Below are 13,773 nucleotides of genomic sequence, written 5' to 3'. Positions count from 1 at the left end.
CAAGGCAGACATGCTAGAAAATTGTCCCTTAATAGTTTGAGGTGAAATAATCATGTGCTAAAAATTTCAGAGAATGGGTGGAACACTATTTAGAATAATATTCTATGTACCATTTCAACCTACATTTCCAAGCCTCCTGGGCTTTTTGGAATCTAATGGATCAGGAACTACAGCAGAAGATCCACGAGAAGAGTGATGGAGGCACAGGATGGGACGAGGATGACTCCGCACCAGGGATTCAGGATCTCAGGGGAAACTTCCCAGGTTTAAGACCAGTTCTCATTCTGAAGATCAAGGGGGCATTTAAAAATTCAGGGGTTATTTCAGGCACAGATGTCTGTATAAGTCATACATTCTAGAAAGTAAGGGACATATTATTGAGAAACACAGGTGTTTTCAATCTGATTAGTACCTGAGCTCAGGTGTATACAGAGGAAATTGAACAGCAATTTAAGGGGTGTGAGTTTCGTGGTGAAGAGTGACAGTTCACTATCAAGAGAGTAAGCAGAAAATGTGACATGTTAAAGAAAATCCTCAGGAGGGAAAGGAATAAAGAGAAACAGAGTGAGAGAGTGAATTCATCAATACTCGGAAGGAATATGAAGTGGAATGAGGATGAATGACCTTCTAAACATTGCGGGTAGGAGCCTGTGACCTTACAGAACCTGTTTGTAGAGAAAAGGAATGAAAGAAATGACTGGGAGGATGATCATCTGTTTGAGGGCAGTAGATGAAAATCTGAAGATCGGTCTTTAGGATACCCACCCTGAGGATAAAATGGAACATAGCTGCTCAGAGAGAAGTCAGGCTATGGAGTTTGGGAGGTTTGAGATGAGGCATCAGTTTACTTCTTAACATTGAAATCAGGATCCTGCACATGATGCATGAATTACCCATAGATTTCAATTGCTTACATGGGTCTTAAAGATTTGATAGGAGGCATATGAAAGAAATGGCCCATGAAAAGATATTCTCCAGATGTTTCAGAAACATGTATGAAATTGATGGAAGTTATTTGAGAAAAGGATGGGTTTGACTCTAGACCTAGTCAAAAACCATGAAAAATAAGTGAAGAAAAGAGAAATGTTTGACTTCTGAGAAGAAGGAAGATATGAATTTAAGATGGGTGTAGCTTCTTGGGAGACAGAATGAGCAAACTAAATGCTATTGAAATCCCTCTCCCAACAGTTTTACATGAATGGATACGGAGACATGATTAGGAAAACTTACCAGTTGGTAACTCCAATTCTTCAGGAGGGAGAAAATTGCTACAAACGGTTTATTACAAAAGAAGGCTAAAAGATTTGTAAGTCAATCAGAAAGAAACAAAAGGAACTGAGTGGAAAGAAGATAGATCTCAAAATAATATACAAAGAATTCAAGAAAATGTCCTATAAACCAAATGTGGAGCTGCTCCAGGTAAAGACCCAGCACTGAGGCTCACACCTTTGATGCCCATTAGATGGTACCAGGGGTCTATTTTTTCATCTCTTGCATTATAAGGTGGGAGTCTCTCCTAGTGGGAAATACTATAGAGAAAGCACAACTCATGCAAATCATGATTGAGCAAGCTTTGCAGAATTGTGAAGATGGAGACTCTTCAGGGAATACTCCCTTCTCAAAATCTCCTTTTGTAATTTGATTCTGTAAAAACCAGAAAGGAACAACTTTTGTACTGCCATTCAATGTTTTGATCTCCAGTTGGGCAATGGGAGAAATTTTAGACACAGTCATAAGTTTTCACCTCATGTTGGAATATCCCAGGTTTGAGTTGCCTTTAGTTTGGGGCATATTAAACTTTTAGGACAAGCCCTAGGAAACATCAATTTACAGAGAGCTGAGGGTTGTCCAATCACTACCCTTGTACTTCTCTCTCTTCTTCTCGCTCCAAATTTCTTAATTTATCAATAACTTGGATTCTCTCAACATGTTGTGCCAATTTCCTTTGGGGAGAAAGTAAACAATGGGTGTCCTGACTGTTTTCTCATGGTGGTGATAAGAATTTTTCTGAAGTTTTCCCCAACCCAAATGGTTGGCTATTTATGAAGAAGTCTAGTCTTATGTTTCCTTATTTTATTTTTGACAGGAATTGGGAGACAAACTGAAATGGGAAGTCTGATCTTGCAATGCTGATGGCACTGTGAGGGCTGTATAAGAGATCAAGCTGCATTTAACAAAGGGAACACGTAATGTGCCAGACAATACTGCATTGCTTGTGTGTATATGGATCTATGGGGCTTCCCAGGTGCTGCTAGTGGTAAAGAACCCTCCTGCCAATGCAGAAGACACAAGAGATGCAGGTTCAAACCCTGAGTTGGGGAGATCCCCTGGAAGAGGGCATGGCAACCCACTCCAGTATTCTTGCCTGGAGACTCCCATGGACAGACAAGCCTGGCAGGCTGCAGTCCATAGGGTCACACAGAATTGGACGCAACTTAACATGCGCACGGGGTCACAAAGAGTCGAACATGACTGAGTGATTTCACTTCACTTCACTTAACACGTACATATCTGTGTCTGTTTTGTTGAATAGGATTTCCCGTTACACTTGAATTGAAGTAATTAATAGCATATTTCGCTCCTGTGGCTGAGGGAGGTATGTGTTGCCATGCCCAATGCAGACTTTTCCAAAAGGCCAGTTTTTACTGATTTAAATTTCAAGATCATAAACATGCTGAAGCTCAAGGACTAGTATTTCCAGGCTTTAGGTGAGAAAGGTAAGTACCCCTGGGAAATGGGGGTGAAAACAGACCACGAGAAAAATGAGAAAAAAATTTCCCAAGAATAGCCTGATCCTATTCCATGCTTGTGGGAAAAGTATTTAGATGAAGAATGTTGAGCTGAAGGATGCTGTCTTATCCTAAAGGCTTTGTTTAAGAAGCCCTGGGCAGCAGAAGGATGAACCGCATCTTCCTCTTACAGGAGTGAGTCAGCACAGCTGCACGTGCCTCAGCCTCTGCTCCCAGAAGTCCCTGCACGACCCATGGCCGGGCTGATGGACTGGCTCAGCCTCTTCTGGGGTGAGTGTCACCCCACCAGTGTATCTGCCCTACAGGGTCCCTCAGTGTTGGTTTCTGTAGACAGTCTTTCCCTTTTCATCTCTCAGCTTGTGCAGAACAGCCTGCAAATAGGCACATACAGACATGTGCGGTCACAGAGTCACTAAAATCCTCTACAGAATACACACAGGCTGGTGCAGGGACTGATGCAATTCATGCCTCATCAATTGCTTATAAATTTGAATAATCTGTATAATGAAGAAAAGGACATACTCCAAAACAGATCCTGGATCCCTAAAAATATCATCACCTACCATGTCGGTTGTTCACTGAAAGCTGGTTATTAATTCAGGGTATTCCAGTTTCAGAGTTTAAGTGCCGTTACATAGAGAAAGTTTCTTAGCAATTGAATGTATGATATGTTTTCCCATTGATAAATCTGAATATAAGCCTCAAAAAAGAGTATGGAAACCACAAGGAAGCAAATGGTTGGTGGACGGACCCCACAGAGCTCCATGATAAACCTCAGCCTAGAGGGTGACTTGTCAGGAAGTGGAAGACTAGACCTTAGGCTGGAACCGCAGATCAAAAGCAGAAAAAAGCCTACAAGGAAATCACTTATAAGAAGCCACCCTTAGGTTTTGTTTCTTCAATGTCCATTTGCTAACTGAAATGGAAGAATGATCACCAATTCTCTATTCTACTATGTATTTTTTTTTTTTTCCCTTTAGCAAGAGTAATGGAGGTGGAGGTAAGATATATTGCCATGGCCTTGGAGATGATCAATGCCTATTGTCCAGTCTTTTAGATGGAATAAAAAGTACCCAGCCAGTAGACATGACCTCCCTATTGTTTATAATCTCTGAGTTTTTAAGCAGGTTTTCCATGGTGACTAATAATCTATTTCCTTGGCAGATATCCTGGCAACATTTCAATCCAATGTTTTCCAGTTAAAACTATGTTTCTAATAACCTTAAGACTTTTCACCCAGTGAGACTCTAGATAAACCCTCTTCTCTCATAGATCATTTTATTTTAATACTAATTTTGACTGGCATATTCTCTCATCTCTCCACAGTAACTTTTTCACTCAATAATGAAGTAAGCAGTCAGCACATCAGGCTGTTCGATGATCTAAGAAATCTGAAGTATGAACACGACAGCCTCCTTGCGTCTTCGGATGGTGGAACAGCAAAGTATTTTGCTGCTTGGGGAGCCCAGAGCTTCACCTCCAGCACACAGTACTGGGAGATGCTCGTGGACAGCTCTTGGGACTGGGCTGTAGGCATCTGTAAGGATTCCTGGATAAGGAAGGACAATGGCATACTGGACGAGTCCAACAGGGACAACTTTCTCCTTGTATGTGTGAAGCAGGATGAACATTACCAGCTCTGGACCACCACCCCTGCCACGCCTCTGTACAGAGAGAGACCTCTGGGCAGGGCTGGGGTGTTCCTTGATTGTGACCGTGGGAGTGTAAGTTTTGTGGATGTTGCCAAGCACTCCCTCCTTTGGAGTACGATGATGGCGTGTGCACTTTCCCTGTCAGGCCCTTCATCTGCACGGGCCACAGGTGAGGATCTGAGTCACGGCCCAGATGGGATACTCAGGACTCCTTCTCTGGCGGGGCCCTTGTCCAGTGCTGCAAAAGAATACTTCATTGTCTTTAGGCTCATTCTACTCTAATGGACTCTCCTTTTTATATTATAAAGCAGGTGTCAACTGCCAACCTTTGTTGGTTTCTACTATCATCTTGACAGTGAAATCTTCCCTTATAGCCGTTTGTCTGGAGTATATGAAATGGTTATTCACCTGCGCTGTGAGCTTGCTGGACTCAACAAAATATGACCATGTGCTTCCCATTTCCTGCCCCCCAGGGCTTAAACAGCATGGAGAGACCTGGTCTCTAACCAGATCCAGGTCAGCCCCCAACCTTCTCCTCCTCCCTCAAAAACTACTCTGTCCTACACATCTATTCACCCTCCGGGCGAAAACCGATTTGCAGGGAAATCTCCACTGACCCTGGAGACTGGGATAAGCATTTCTTTCAGAGAATCCAGAATTAGCAGGTCCTTTTTTTCTACAATAATACAAAGAAAGTGCTTCATGAGGGGCACTGGACAAATCTTTGCCTGAAGAAATTAATAAATAAATACTCCTTGTTGGAAAGGAGGTTTGCAGTAAAAGTTAGGGACTAGAGTCTAAAAGTTTAAGTTTTCAAGATTTGAAAGTGGATGTCAAAAACTAATTAGATTACACACATTGAGCTTAAGTGTATTTGTATGTTGGAGGCTTGGTTAACCGTCGATATATTATAAGTGTGGGGGTGATTGTGGGCATTGCAGTCACACTGGTGGTATGTTACTCTTTTATATTATTTTAATTTAGGATTATCACCTGGGCATGAAGGATGGGATGGTATGGCAGGGAGCATGTCTCTTCACATTTTCCAAACATACAATAGAGCATTTCTTTTAATTTAAATATTTTTGCCCCATACTGAATTACATATTCACCATTGTACTTCTAACACTAAAGAAACTTTCTAAATATATATTGATAAGTTTTTCAATACTGGTTCATTAAACTTACTCTCTAGTTCATGTTGAAATGTTGCCAAAACTAGCACTCAAGAAACCAAGCACCACACTCAGAGAGCTGGAGAACTCAGATTTTTTTTATATAAATTTATTTATTTTAATTGGAAGTTTATTATGCCAGTGGGCCCAGAGGAGTTAACACTCCAAGCTCTGAGCCCTGAACAAAGGGATTACAGAGTTTTTATAGACAGACTGTAGTGGGCAACACTAGCTGCTAATAGGCTGGTTTAAACAAGGGGTTTCACACGCGGGAACAATGGTCAACATGGCGAGGGGGATGTCTGACCTGGACAGCCATGATTAAGCAGGATCGCAGGGGCTGGGAGACTGCAAAGAGCAGGACAAGGGTGAGTGGGATAAACTCCAGTTCCTAGTATTGAAGTCCCCACTTTCTGAGACCATGTGACCTATGTGATCTAGACTTTGCAAGGGGCAAGCTGAGTTACAGAGGCAGAAGGAGAGGGAGGTCTGGTAAAATTTTAACTTTTCAACTTCAATAAATCTTACTACATCTTAGTAGCAAGAGTCTCCTATATTACCTGCTATTTGAAATAAAAAGAATCATTGTCTTTGGTGCTAATTTTACAATTTCGTATTGAGCAGAGAAGCAAATTATATAATTTGCAGCATGGTTTTCCAAATACATTCAGCATTTCAACCATTTAGAATTCATTTAAGTACAGATATTTCCTCATAGTCATGAGAATGAAAGTGTGTTTTTATATTTACCACAATACCAAAAGCACCTACAAGAATCTAGATGGGGGGGAAAAAAGTACTTCACTTTATTTTTTGGCTGCTTGAAGTTATCTTACTTGGAATACACAGGAAAAAATCCACAAGTGAAAAGTTGTGTTCTATGGTTATGTCTTTTAAAAAATGTTTTGTATTTACAATTTTTTTTTTCCTAATAAAAAGCACCAGCTGCAGATACAGGCTGCTAAAAACATGAGACATTACAAACCCATTCAAAGACAGCTTGCCAAACACGACTCAATGGACATGAGTTTGAGCAGACTCCAGGAGATAATGAAGGACGGGGAAGCCTGGCGTGCTGCAGTCCGCAGGGTCGCAAAGAGTCAGACACCACAGTGAGTGAACAGCAACAATGCCAAACATATCGGGTTGGCCAAAATATTTGTTCAGGCTTTTCCATAAGCTGTCGTGGAAAAACCCAGATGAACTTTTTGGTCAACCCAATACTTATTTTAAAAAACCCTCTAAGGAGACAAAAACCGTGCAGCGAACAGACTTACCCACTGTGCCAGGCAGCCCTTTCCAATTTCCCTGCCTGTATTCCCAGTAAGTTGGACAAGGAGTGCGGACCCCAGAGGGGGGGGACCTTGGCCTCATTCATGGTGACTGTCAGGACCCAACAAGGGGGGGAGGCAGCTCTGGGTCTGTGATGGAGCGTGACACCTCCTGGACCAGCACCCCAAGAACCACAGGCCCTGAGGGCCACCCAAACCAGTGGGGAGAAGTGGGACGCGCACACAAAGGGTCCAACTAGCTTTCAATGATTCACCTCCCCACAGGAATCCTTATGCCGCTTCCTCACATTCCTGTAAAGTTTTGGAGTTTTATTATCTGTTTTCCCTAAACACTTAGTGAAGGGAAAGGCTACCCACTCCAGTATCCTGGCCTGGAGAATTCAATGGGTAAAGGAGCCTGGTGGGCTACAGTTCATGCAATCGCAGAGTCGGACATGACTGAGCACTTTTCACCTTCACTCTAGCTGTATGAGACTAGCTGTAATAGCTCCCTGGGGGCTTGCTTGCTGTCTGTTTTAAATTCTTATTATTAAAAAACTGCAAGGCACTGAATTGGGATGGTATTTACAACAGCTTTACATAACTGAAAGGTGAAGGGGAGGCTCAAAGTTCACACAAATGCACGCGTGCATGTACACTTGGGTTGGCCTCCATGAAGCTAGAGTGGAATATTAAATATCAAGTACTGAATTCGGGGCGGCGGGGGGGGGGGGGGGCGCGTCCCAGGTGGCTCAGTGGTAAAGAATCCACTTCCCAATGCAGGAGACATGGGTTCAATCCCTGGATCAAGAAGATCACCTGGAGGAGGAAATAGCAACCCACTCCAGTATTCTTCCTGAAAAATTCCAAAGGACCCTTGCAGGCTACAGTCCAGAGGGTCACAAAGAGTTGGACACAACTGGGTGGCTGAGCACATAGGAACACACTGAATTTCTAACTGTAAACTTAAGAGCTTATCCCTAAATTTACATGTCTACAGATAACAGAATGGTCACTACAAGCACTTTAATATCAAGACAGATGTTAAATGTTGAGGTTCTTATTTAAACTGCTCTACATACAAAATGCCCTAGAAGCAAAGAAAGGCTTAAAACATAGAGAGATAAACATGATGTGGAGCGTGTCTGACCTCCTTGTACTGGCTCTGGAAGAAGGAGAAGAGCACACACAGGTAAAAAAGCCACACACTCAGAGGTAGTAGGAGCTGAGAGCGAGGCTGTTGTCTGGACGGACCCTGTCCAGCGAACTGTTCAGTTCCTTCTGGGTGTCTGTTTCCCTCCTTTAAATACCCGCTCACCAGGTTGGTGACGATGAAGGCCCACAGTTCCCAGTCATTGGTGAGCCTCAAAGCTGTGGTGAACTGGACTTCAGCGCTGTCCATGACGTTGGCAGAGACACAGGCCAGGCCCGGCAGGGTACACAGCTGAGCTGAGTGGCTAGGAGGGTCGGAAGGCAGGGGTCACGTTGCCGGCACAGCCAACAGACTTGGGAGATCTCCTGCAGCCCAGTGGCCCATATCTTCTGCCCAGCCTGCACGTGCTGGTGTAGTCATGCAGGATTATTTGGAAGGACGACAGGATGGGCTGCAATTGAGCATTTTAACCGTCTCCAGCCATGAGGACAAGTCTGTGTGCTTCTGTGCCTTCTCTCGGTAGCTGGCTCGTGTGGAATGCATCACAGTTTCCATCTGACAAGTATGCACGCGTGCTCCTTGGGTAACGGGTGGAAGAGGTCAGTGGGTTTGCTGGCTCAGCAGGATCGGCAGGATCTCTCCAGCGCAGTGTGGAGATGGTCTAGATGCACTGCTGTTGCTGCTTCATGCTCTTTACCTGCCTGGCATCAGGAGCACCTACCTGGAGCACCAGGAAGAAGATACACAGAGACTTTCTGAGTGGGGTTCCCTTGCGGGTCCTCTACTATCCGTCCATGGAGGGTCAACAGTGGGTGGACTTCTTGCAACAGCAGCCGCATCCCTTGCTGAGTGGGAACAGCACCCATGTGTACTCAGATCCCACCACCCAGGTGAACACGGCCCCGCACGCAGGAGGCTGCAGGCTAACATGGAGTCCTTCCCAAGTGTGCGCAGTCGTGTAAGCTGGAAGACGAAGCGGCAGTGCCAGGACAGCGTCTGCTCTGAGATCTAGATTGCTTCTCACAGCAGCTACTTTCCTGAATCAATGGAAGTCTCTTAACAGCAAAATTCAGACAAAAGCCTTGCCGCTTGCGATTTAGCATCTTTGAAACAATGGGTTTTGCTGTGATGTCAGCCTGCCCTCTCCAGGTGGCTACCTGCCTGCCCTCTGTTCTCAGAGTGAAGACACAGCAGGGAGCCGAGCTGCAGGTGCGTTAGGGCTTCAGTGGGTTGCGGTAGCTTGAAGGAGAACATGGCCTTCAAACAGTGCGTGCACAGGGCTGGAAGTGCTCCTGGAAGTCCAAGAGTACCAGGTACCATGACACTTCCTCCAGGCATCATCAGGGGAAACCCTGCCTTAATGCTTTGAAGCATCAGCTTCAAAGTCACAATCAGGACAATAACGTATCTTTACTTTTAACATCGTTTTAGACATATGGCAAGACATTGTGTGAAATAAATTTCATGTATAACAAATATAAATATTATCATTATTTCTGGTATTATAATTGTTTACTGAGAAATACAGTTAGGAACAATAAAATAAACCTCTAAGATTTCTAGCAACAAAAAAAATTTTTTTAATTAAAAAAAGATTTCTAGCAACAAAATTAACACTCAAACCTATTTTTACATATATAAAAGATGCAACTACTTAGTAAATGCAAGTTTTCATGAAAAAAAAATGAAAGAAGCCAGGAACTCTTAGGGGAAAAAAAGAAAGTATAATGAGAGGGCATTAAACAGATTTTCAAATATATCCTGGTTCTCAGGAGGAGGGATGGGTGGTATTGGAGGTTGGAGCAACACTAGTTCGTATTTACAGTTATTCTCCTAGCAGGGTCCCTCCCTCTCATGTATATGGGCCTGATGCAGTGCATACTTCTCAAGTTACCTTCTTCCTAACCTATCCTACTTTATATGGAGGAGGAAGGGAAAGGAAAGCAAGAAAGAAGAAAAGAGGGAGGGAAACTGGCAACGGTGAGACTCCACTCCCTTTGACACAGATTCCCTAGAGTTTTGCTGGAAAGTCCTCTGTTCCACCATTTAAGGAATAAAAAATTAATTTGGAGTCTGAGTCAGAGGAGTCCCCTTAGGAAGGTGAGTTACAGACAGTGCTCTCAACATCACAATCTTCACCTTCATCCCCACTGCTCAGATCCACAGTCTTCATCTTCTCTGCACTGGCCTGAGGAGTTAGTGGCATCCTCTGCATCTTCCTCATTTTCTTCTGATCTCCCTGAGGGAAGAGAATGTTCTCCAATCATGTCTGATGATTCTGACTCTGAAGCCTGAAGCCCCTGGTCCTCCCTAAGCCTTCCTTGCAGATTCCCTGATGATGGGGACTGCAGACTCATCCTTCTAATCTTGGGGTTCGGGCCCCCCGTCATGCTCATGTTCTTACGCTTAGCACAGGTCGCCTCTCTGTAGGCAGCATATTCTTCAGGAGACAGAGTCCTGAGCCAGAGATCAAGGTCCACCCTGTACTGTGTCTGCAGTTCCTCCGCCTGCTTCTTATAAAGCTCCTTCTGGTCCTGGGGGACCCGCTGCCAGCGTCTACTGATCTCCACCATGCGCTCCCTCGGGGGCACCACTTTCAGCTCCCTGCTCGACCAGAGATCCTGGTGGAACTTGTGATAGGCATTCATCGGGGGCTTCTCGGGCTCTCCGTGGAATTTCGATTTCATGGGTAAATGGTTTTCTGGGGGAGACTTCACTTTTTGGACATTTTCCTGAAACTTCTTTGGCACTTTGCTTTGACTTCGTTTGGGGACACCAGGTTTCTTGGAGTTCTGGACTAGATCAGGGTGTTGTTCTCTGAACAGAGCCATTTTCTCCTGAAACTCCTGTTTCTCTTTCTGGAAATCTTGACTGTATTTCAGCCTGAGCTGTTCTGGCAGCTTCCTGTATTCCTCAGACAGAACTTTGGTCAGCTCCTTGTTGCTCATCTTGGGATGTTTTTGGAGGTACTGAGGTCTCATCTCTTTAAAAAAGCGGAGATAAGCTGTCAGGGGCTTCTTGGGTAAATCAGGATGTTTCTTGTGTATTTTGCTTTTGAAATTATTAACGTTTTCCTTAGCTTCCAGGACTAATTCTTTCAAAGTGCGAAACTTTCTCAAGTTATAGGAAATCTCTAACCATTTGAGTTTGCACATTTCCCCAGAAAAGTCTTTAAAAGCTACTTTGCCCCAGTCCATCACTGACTGGGTTGCTTTGAACGTGTACCTCTCATTGGATGGAATATTTTTCTCCATACTTTCCAGTAACTGCACAATGTCTTCCTTGGACCAGTCATCTTGACTTTTAGGCATTGCCATTTCTAGGTTTTGGGGACACTTAAATGGTCCCAGCAGTTCAGACACTTCAGCAGAATCTTCAGCTTCGTCACTCTCAAGATTCAGCAGATGAGTTAATTCTGAAGTCTTGCAGTGTGCAACTCCATGTTTCTGTGGAGAAAGAAAAGGAAAGTTCTTCTATGTGATACATGAGAGAAGCATACCCTACTTGAGATATGTCCTTTCTATCATTTCATTTACCCTTAAGAATGTAAATGAAAACTGGCCCAACCTCTGAGTTGAGACACTTATTGAACATTATGAAGCTTCTTTTGTGTAATTAAAAATGCTCAGGCGCTTTCCCAACATGCATTCCAATCAGTCTTACCACAGGGTGTTTTACATACAAATGAACAAAACAAAACAAAAGACTGGTTGCCCCCTCAGGGGGCAAATAATAAGTGAAAATGAAACAAAATTTAAAAAATTAAAATTCCTGAAAAGGAAAGGACTTTAAAATACCAATGAGATACCATGGTCAGTCAGTCAGTCAGTTCAGTTGCTCAGTCATGTCCAACTCTTTGCAACCCCATGAATCGCAGCACACCAGGCCTCCCTGTCCATCACCAACTCCTGGAGTTCACTCAAACTCATGTCCATTGAGTCGGTGATGCCATCCAGCCGTCTCATCCTCTGTTGTCCCCTTCTCCTGCCCCCAATCCCTCCCAGCATCGTAGTCTTTTCCAGTGAGTCAACGCTTTGCATCAGGTGGCCAAAGTATTGGAGTTTTAGCTTTAGCATCAGTCCTTCCAATGAACACTCAGGACCAATCTCCTTTAGAATGGACTGGTTGGATCTTCTTGCAGTCCAAGGGACTCTCAAGAGTCTTATCCAACACGACAGTTCAAAAGCATCAATTCTTCTGCACTCAGCTCTCTTTACAGTCTGTCTCTCACATCCATACATGACCACTGGAAAAATCACAGCCTTGACTAGATGGACCTTTGTTTTCAAAGTAATGTCTCTGCTTTTGAATATGCTATCTAGGTTGGTCATAACTTTCCTTCCAAGGAGTAAGCGTCTTTTAATTTCATGGCTGCAATCACCATCTGCAGGGATTTTGGAGCCCCCCAAAATAAAGTCTGACACTGTTTCCACTGTTTCCCCATCTATTTCCCATGAAGTGATGGGACCGGATGCCATGATCTTTGCTTTCTGAATGTTGAGCCAGCTTTTTCACCCTCCTCTTTCACTTTCATCAAGAGGCTTTTTAGTTCCTCTTTGCTTTCTGCCATAAGGGTGATGTCATCTGCATATCTGAGGTTATTGATATTTCTCCCGGCAATCTTGATTCCAGCTTGTGTTTCTTCGAGCCCAGCGTTTCTCATGATGTACTCTGCATACAAGTTAAATAAGCAGGGTGACAATATACAGCCTTGACGTACTCCTTTTTCTATTTGGAACCAGTCTGTTGTTCCATGCCCAGTTCTAACTGTTGCTTCCTGACCTGCATATAGGTTTCTCAAGAGGCAGGTCAGGTGGTCTGTATTCCCATCTCTTTCAGAATTTTCCACAGTTTTTTTGTGATCCACACAGTCAAAGGCTTTGGCATAATCAATAAAGCAGAAAGAGATGTTTTTCTGGAACTCTCTTGCTTTTTCCATGATCCAGCAGATGTTGGCAATTTGATCTCTGGTTCCTCTGCCTTTTCTAAAACCAGCTTGAACATCTGAAGTTCACGGTTCACGTATTGCTGAAGCCTGGCTTGGAGAGTTTTGAGCATTACTTCACTAGCATGTGAGATGAGTGCAATTGTGTGGTAGTTTGAGCATTCTTTGGCATTGCCTTTCTTTGGAATTGGAATGAAAACTGACCTTTTCCAGTCCTGTGGCCACTGCTGAGTTTTCCAAATTTCCTGGCATATTGAATGCAGCACTTTCACAGCATCATCTTCCAGGATTTGAAATAGCTCAACTGGAATTCCATCACCTCCACCGATACCATGATACATGTACTGGAATGTCCAAAATCCCACACAGTGACATTACCAAATCCTGGAGAGAATTTGGAAAAACAGAAACTTTGATTCATTGTTAATGGGAATGCACAATGATGCAGGTATTCTGAACAATAATAGGGAACTTTCTTATGAAACTAAATATCCTCTTAATATTATTCCATAATCATGTTTCTTTGTATTTAACCAAATTGGCTAAAAACCTGAAAACCTCATTAAAAAAAAAAAAAAAACCTGCACAGGGATGTTTTAGCAGCTTTGTTCATAGCTGTCAAAACTTGAACGCAACCAACATGTCTTAGACAGGTGACTGTTTAAAGGAACTACACTACCTACAGATAATGGAACATTATTCAGTGCTAAAAAGAAATGAGAGATCAAGCTAGAAAGAGACATGGAGTATACTTGAATACACATCACTGAGTAAAAGAAGCTAATCTGAAAAGAATATGTATTTCATGAGTCCAGCTGTAAGACATT

General features: G+C 43.4%; 2 protein-coding genes and 1 pseudogene across 2 annotated transcripts in view; 1 reads left to right on the top strand and 2 right to left on the bottom strand.

The window, feature by feature from the left end:
* LOC105604164 (tripartite motif-containing protein 43-like) overlaps positions 1-4,684 on the top strand; it is a 44,360-nt gene extending 39,676 nt beyond the window's left edge. Inside the window, exons 4-5 of the mRNA XM_027960059.1 lie at positions 3,731-3,750; positions 4,077-4,684. Coding sequence (XP_027815860.1) covers positions 3,731-3,750; positions 4,077-4,684 — 628 coding nt within the window. The remainder of the gene's footprint in view (positions 1-3,730; positions 3,751-4,076) is intronic.
* Positions 4,685-5,670: 986 nt separating this feature from the next.
* LOC101109050 (upstream-binding factor 1-like protein 1) lies at positions 5,671-11,330 on the bottom strand. Its single transcript, XM_004019754.6, has one exon. It carries the CDS (start codon positions 11,316-11,318, stop codon positions 10,143-10,145), a length of 1,176 nt encoding a protein of 391 aa, XP_004019803.2. The 5' UTR covers positions 11,319-11,330; the 3' UTR covers positions 5,671-10,142.
* Positions 8,058-9,321, bottom strand: LOC114110153 (MAU2 chromatid cohesion factor homolog; annotated as a pseudogene).
* Positions 11,331-13,773: the final 2,443 nt, after the last annotated feature.

The sequence above is a fragment of the Ovis aries genome, chromosome 21, assembly GCF_016772045.2.
Source record: "Ovis aries strain OAR_USU_Benz2616 breed Rambouillet chromosome 21, ARS-UI_Ramb_v3.0, whole genome shotgun sequence".
NCBI classification, from domain to species: domain Eukaryota; kingdom Metazoa; phylum Chordata; class Mammalia; order Artiodactyla; family Bovidae; genus Ovis; species Ovis aries.
Note: the sequence above shows the minus strand (reverse complement) of the source record. Positions and strands in the feature narration are given on the sequence as shown.

Excerpts from the sequence above, each read along its gene's own strand:
- LOC101109050 (XM_004019754.6), bottom strand. The coding sequence starts at position 11,318 with ATGGCAATGCCTAAAAGTCAAGATGACTGGTCCAAGGAAGACATTGTG.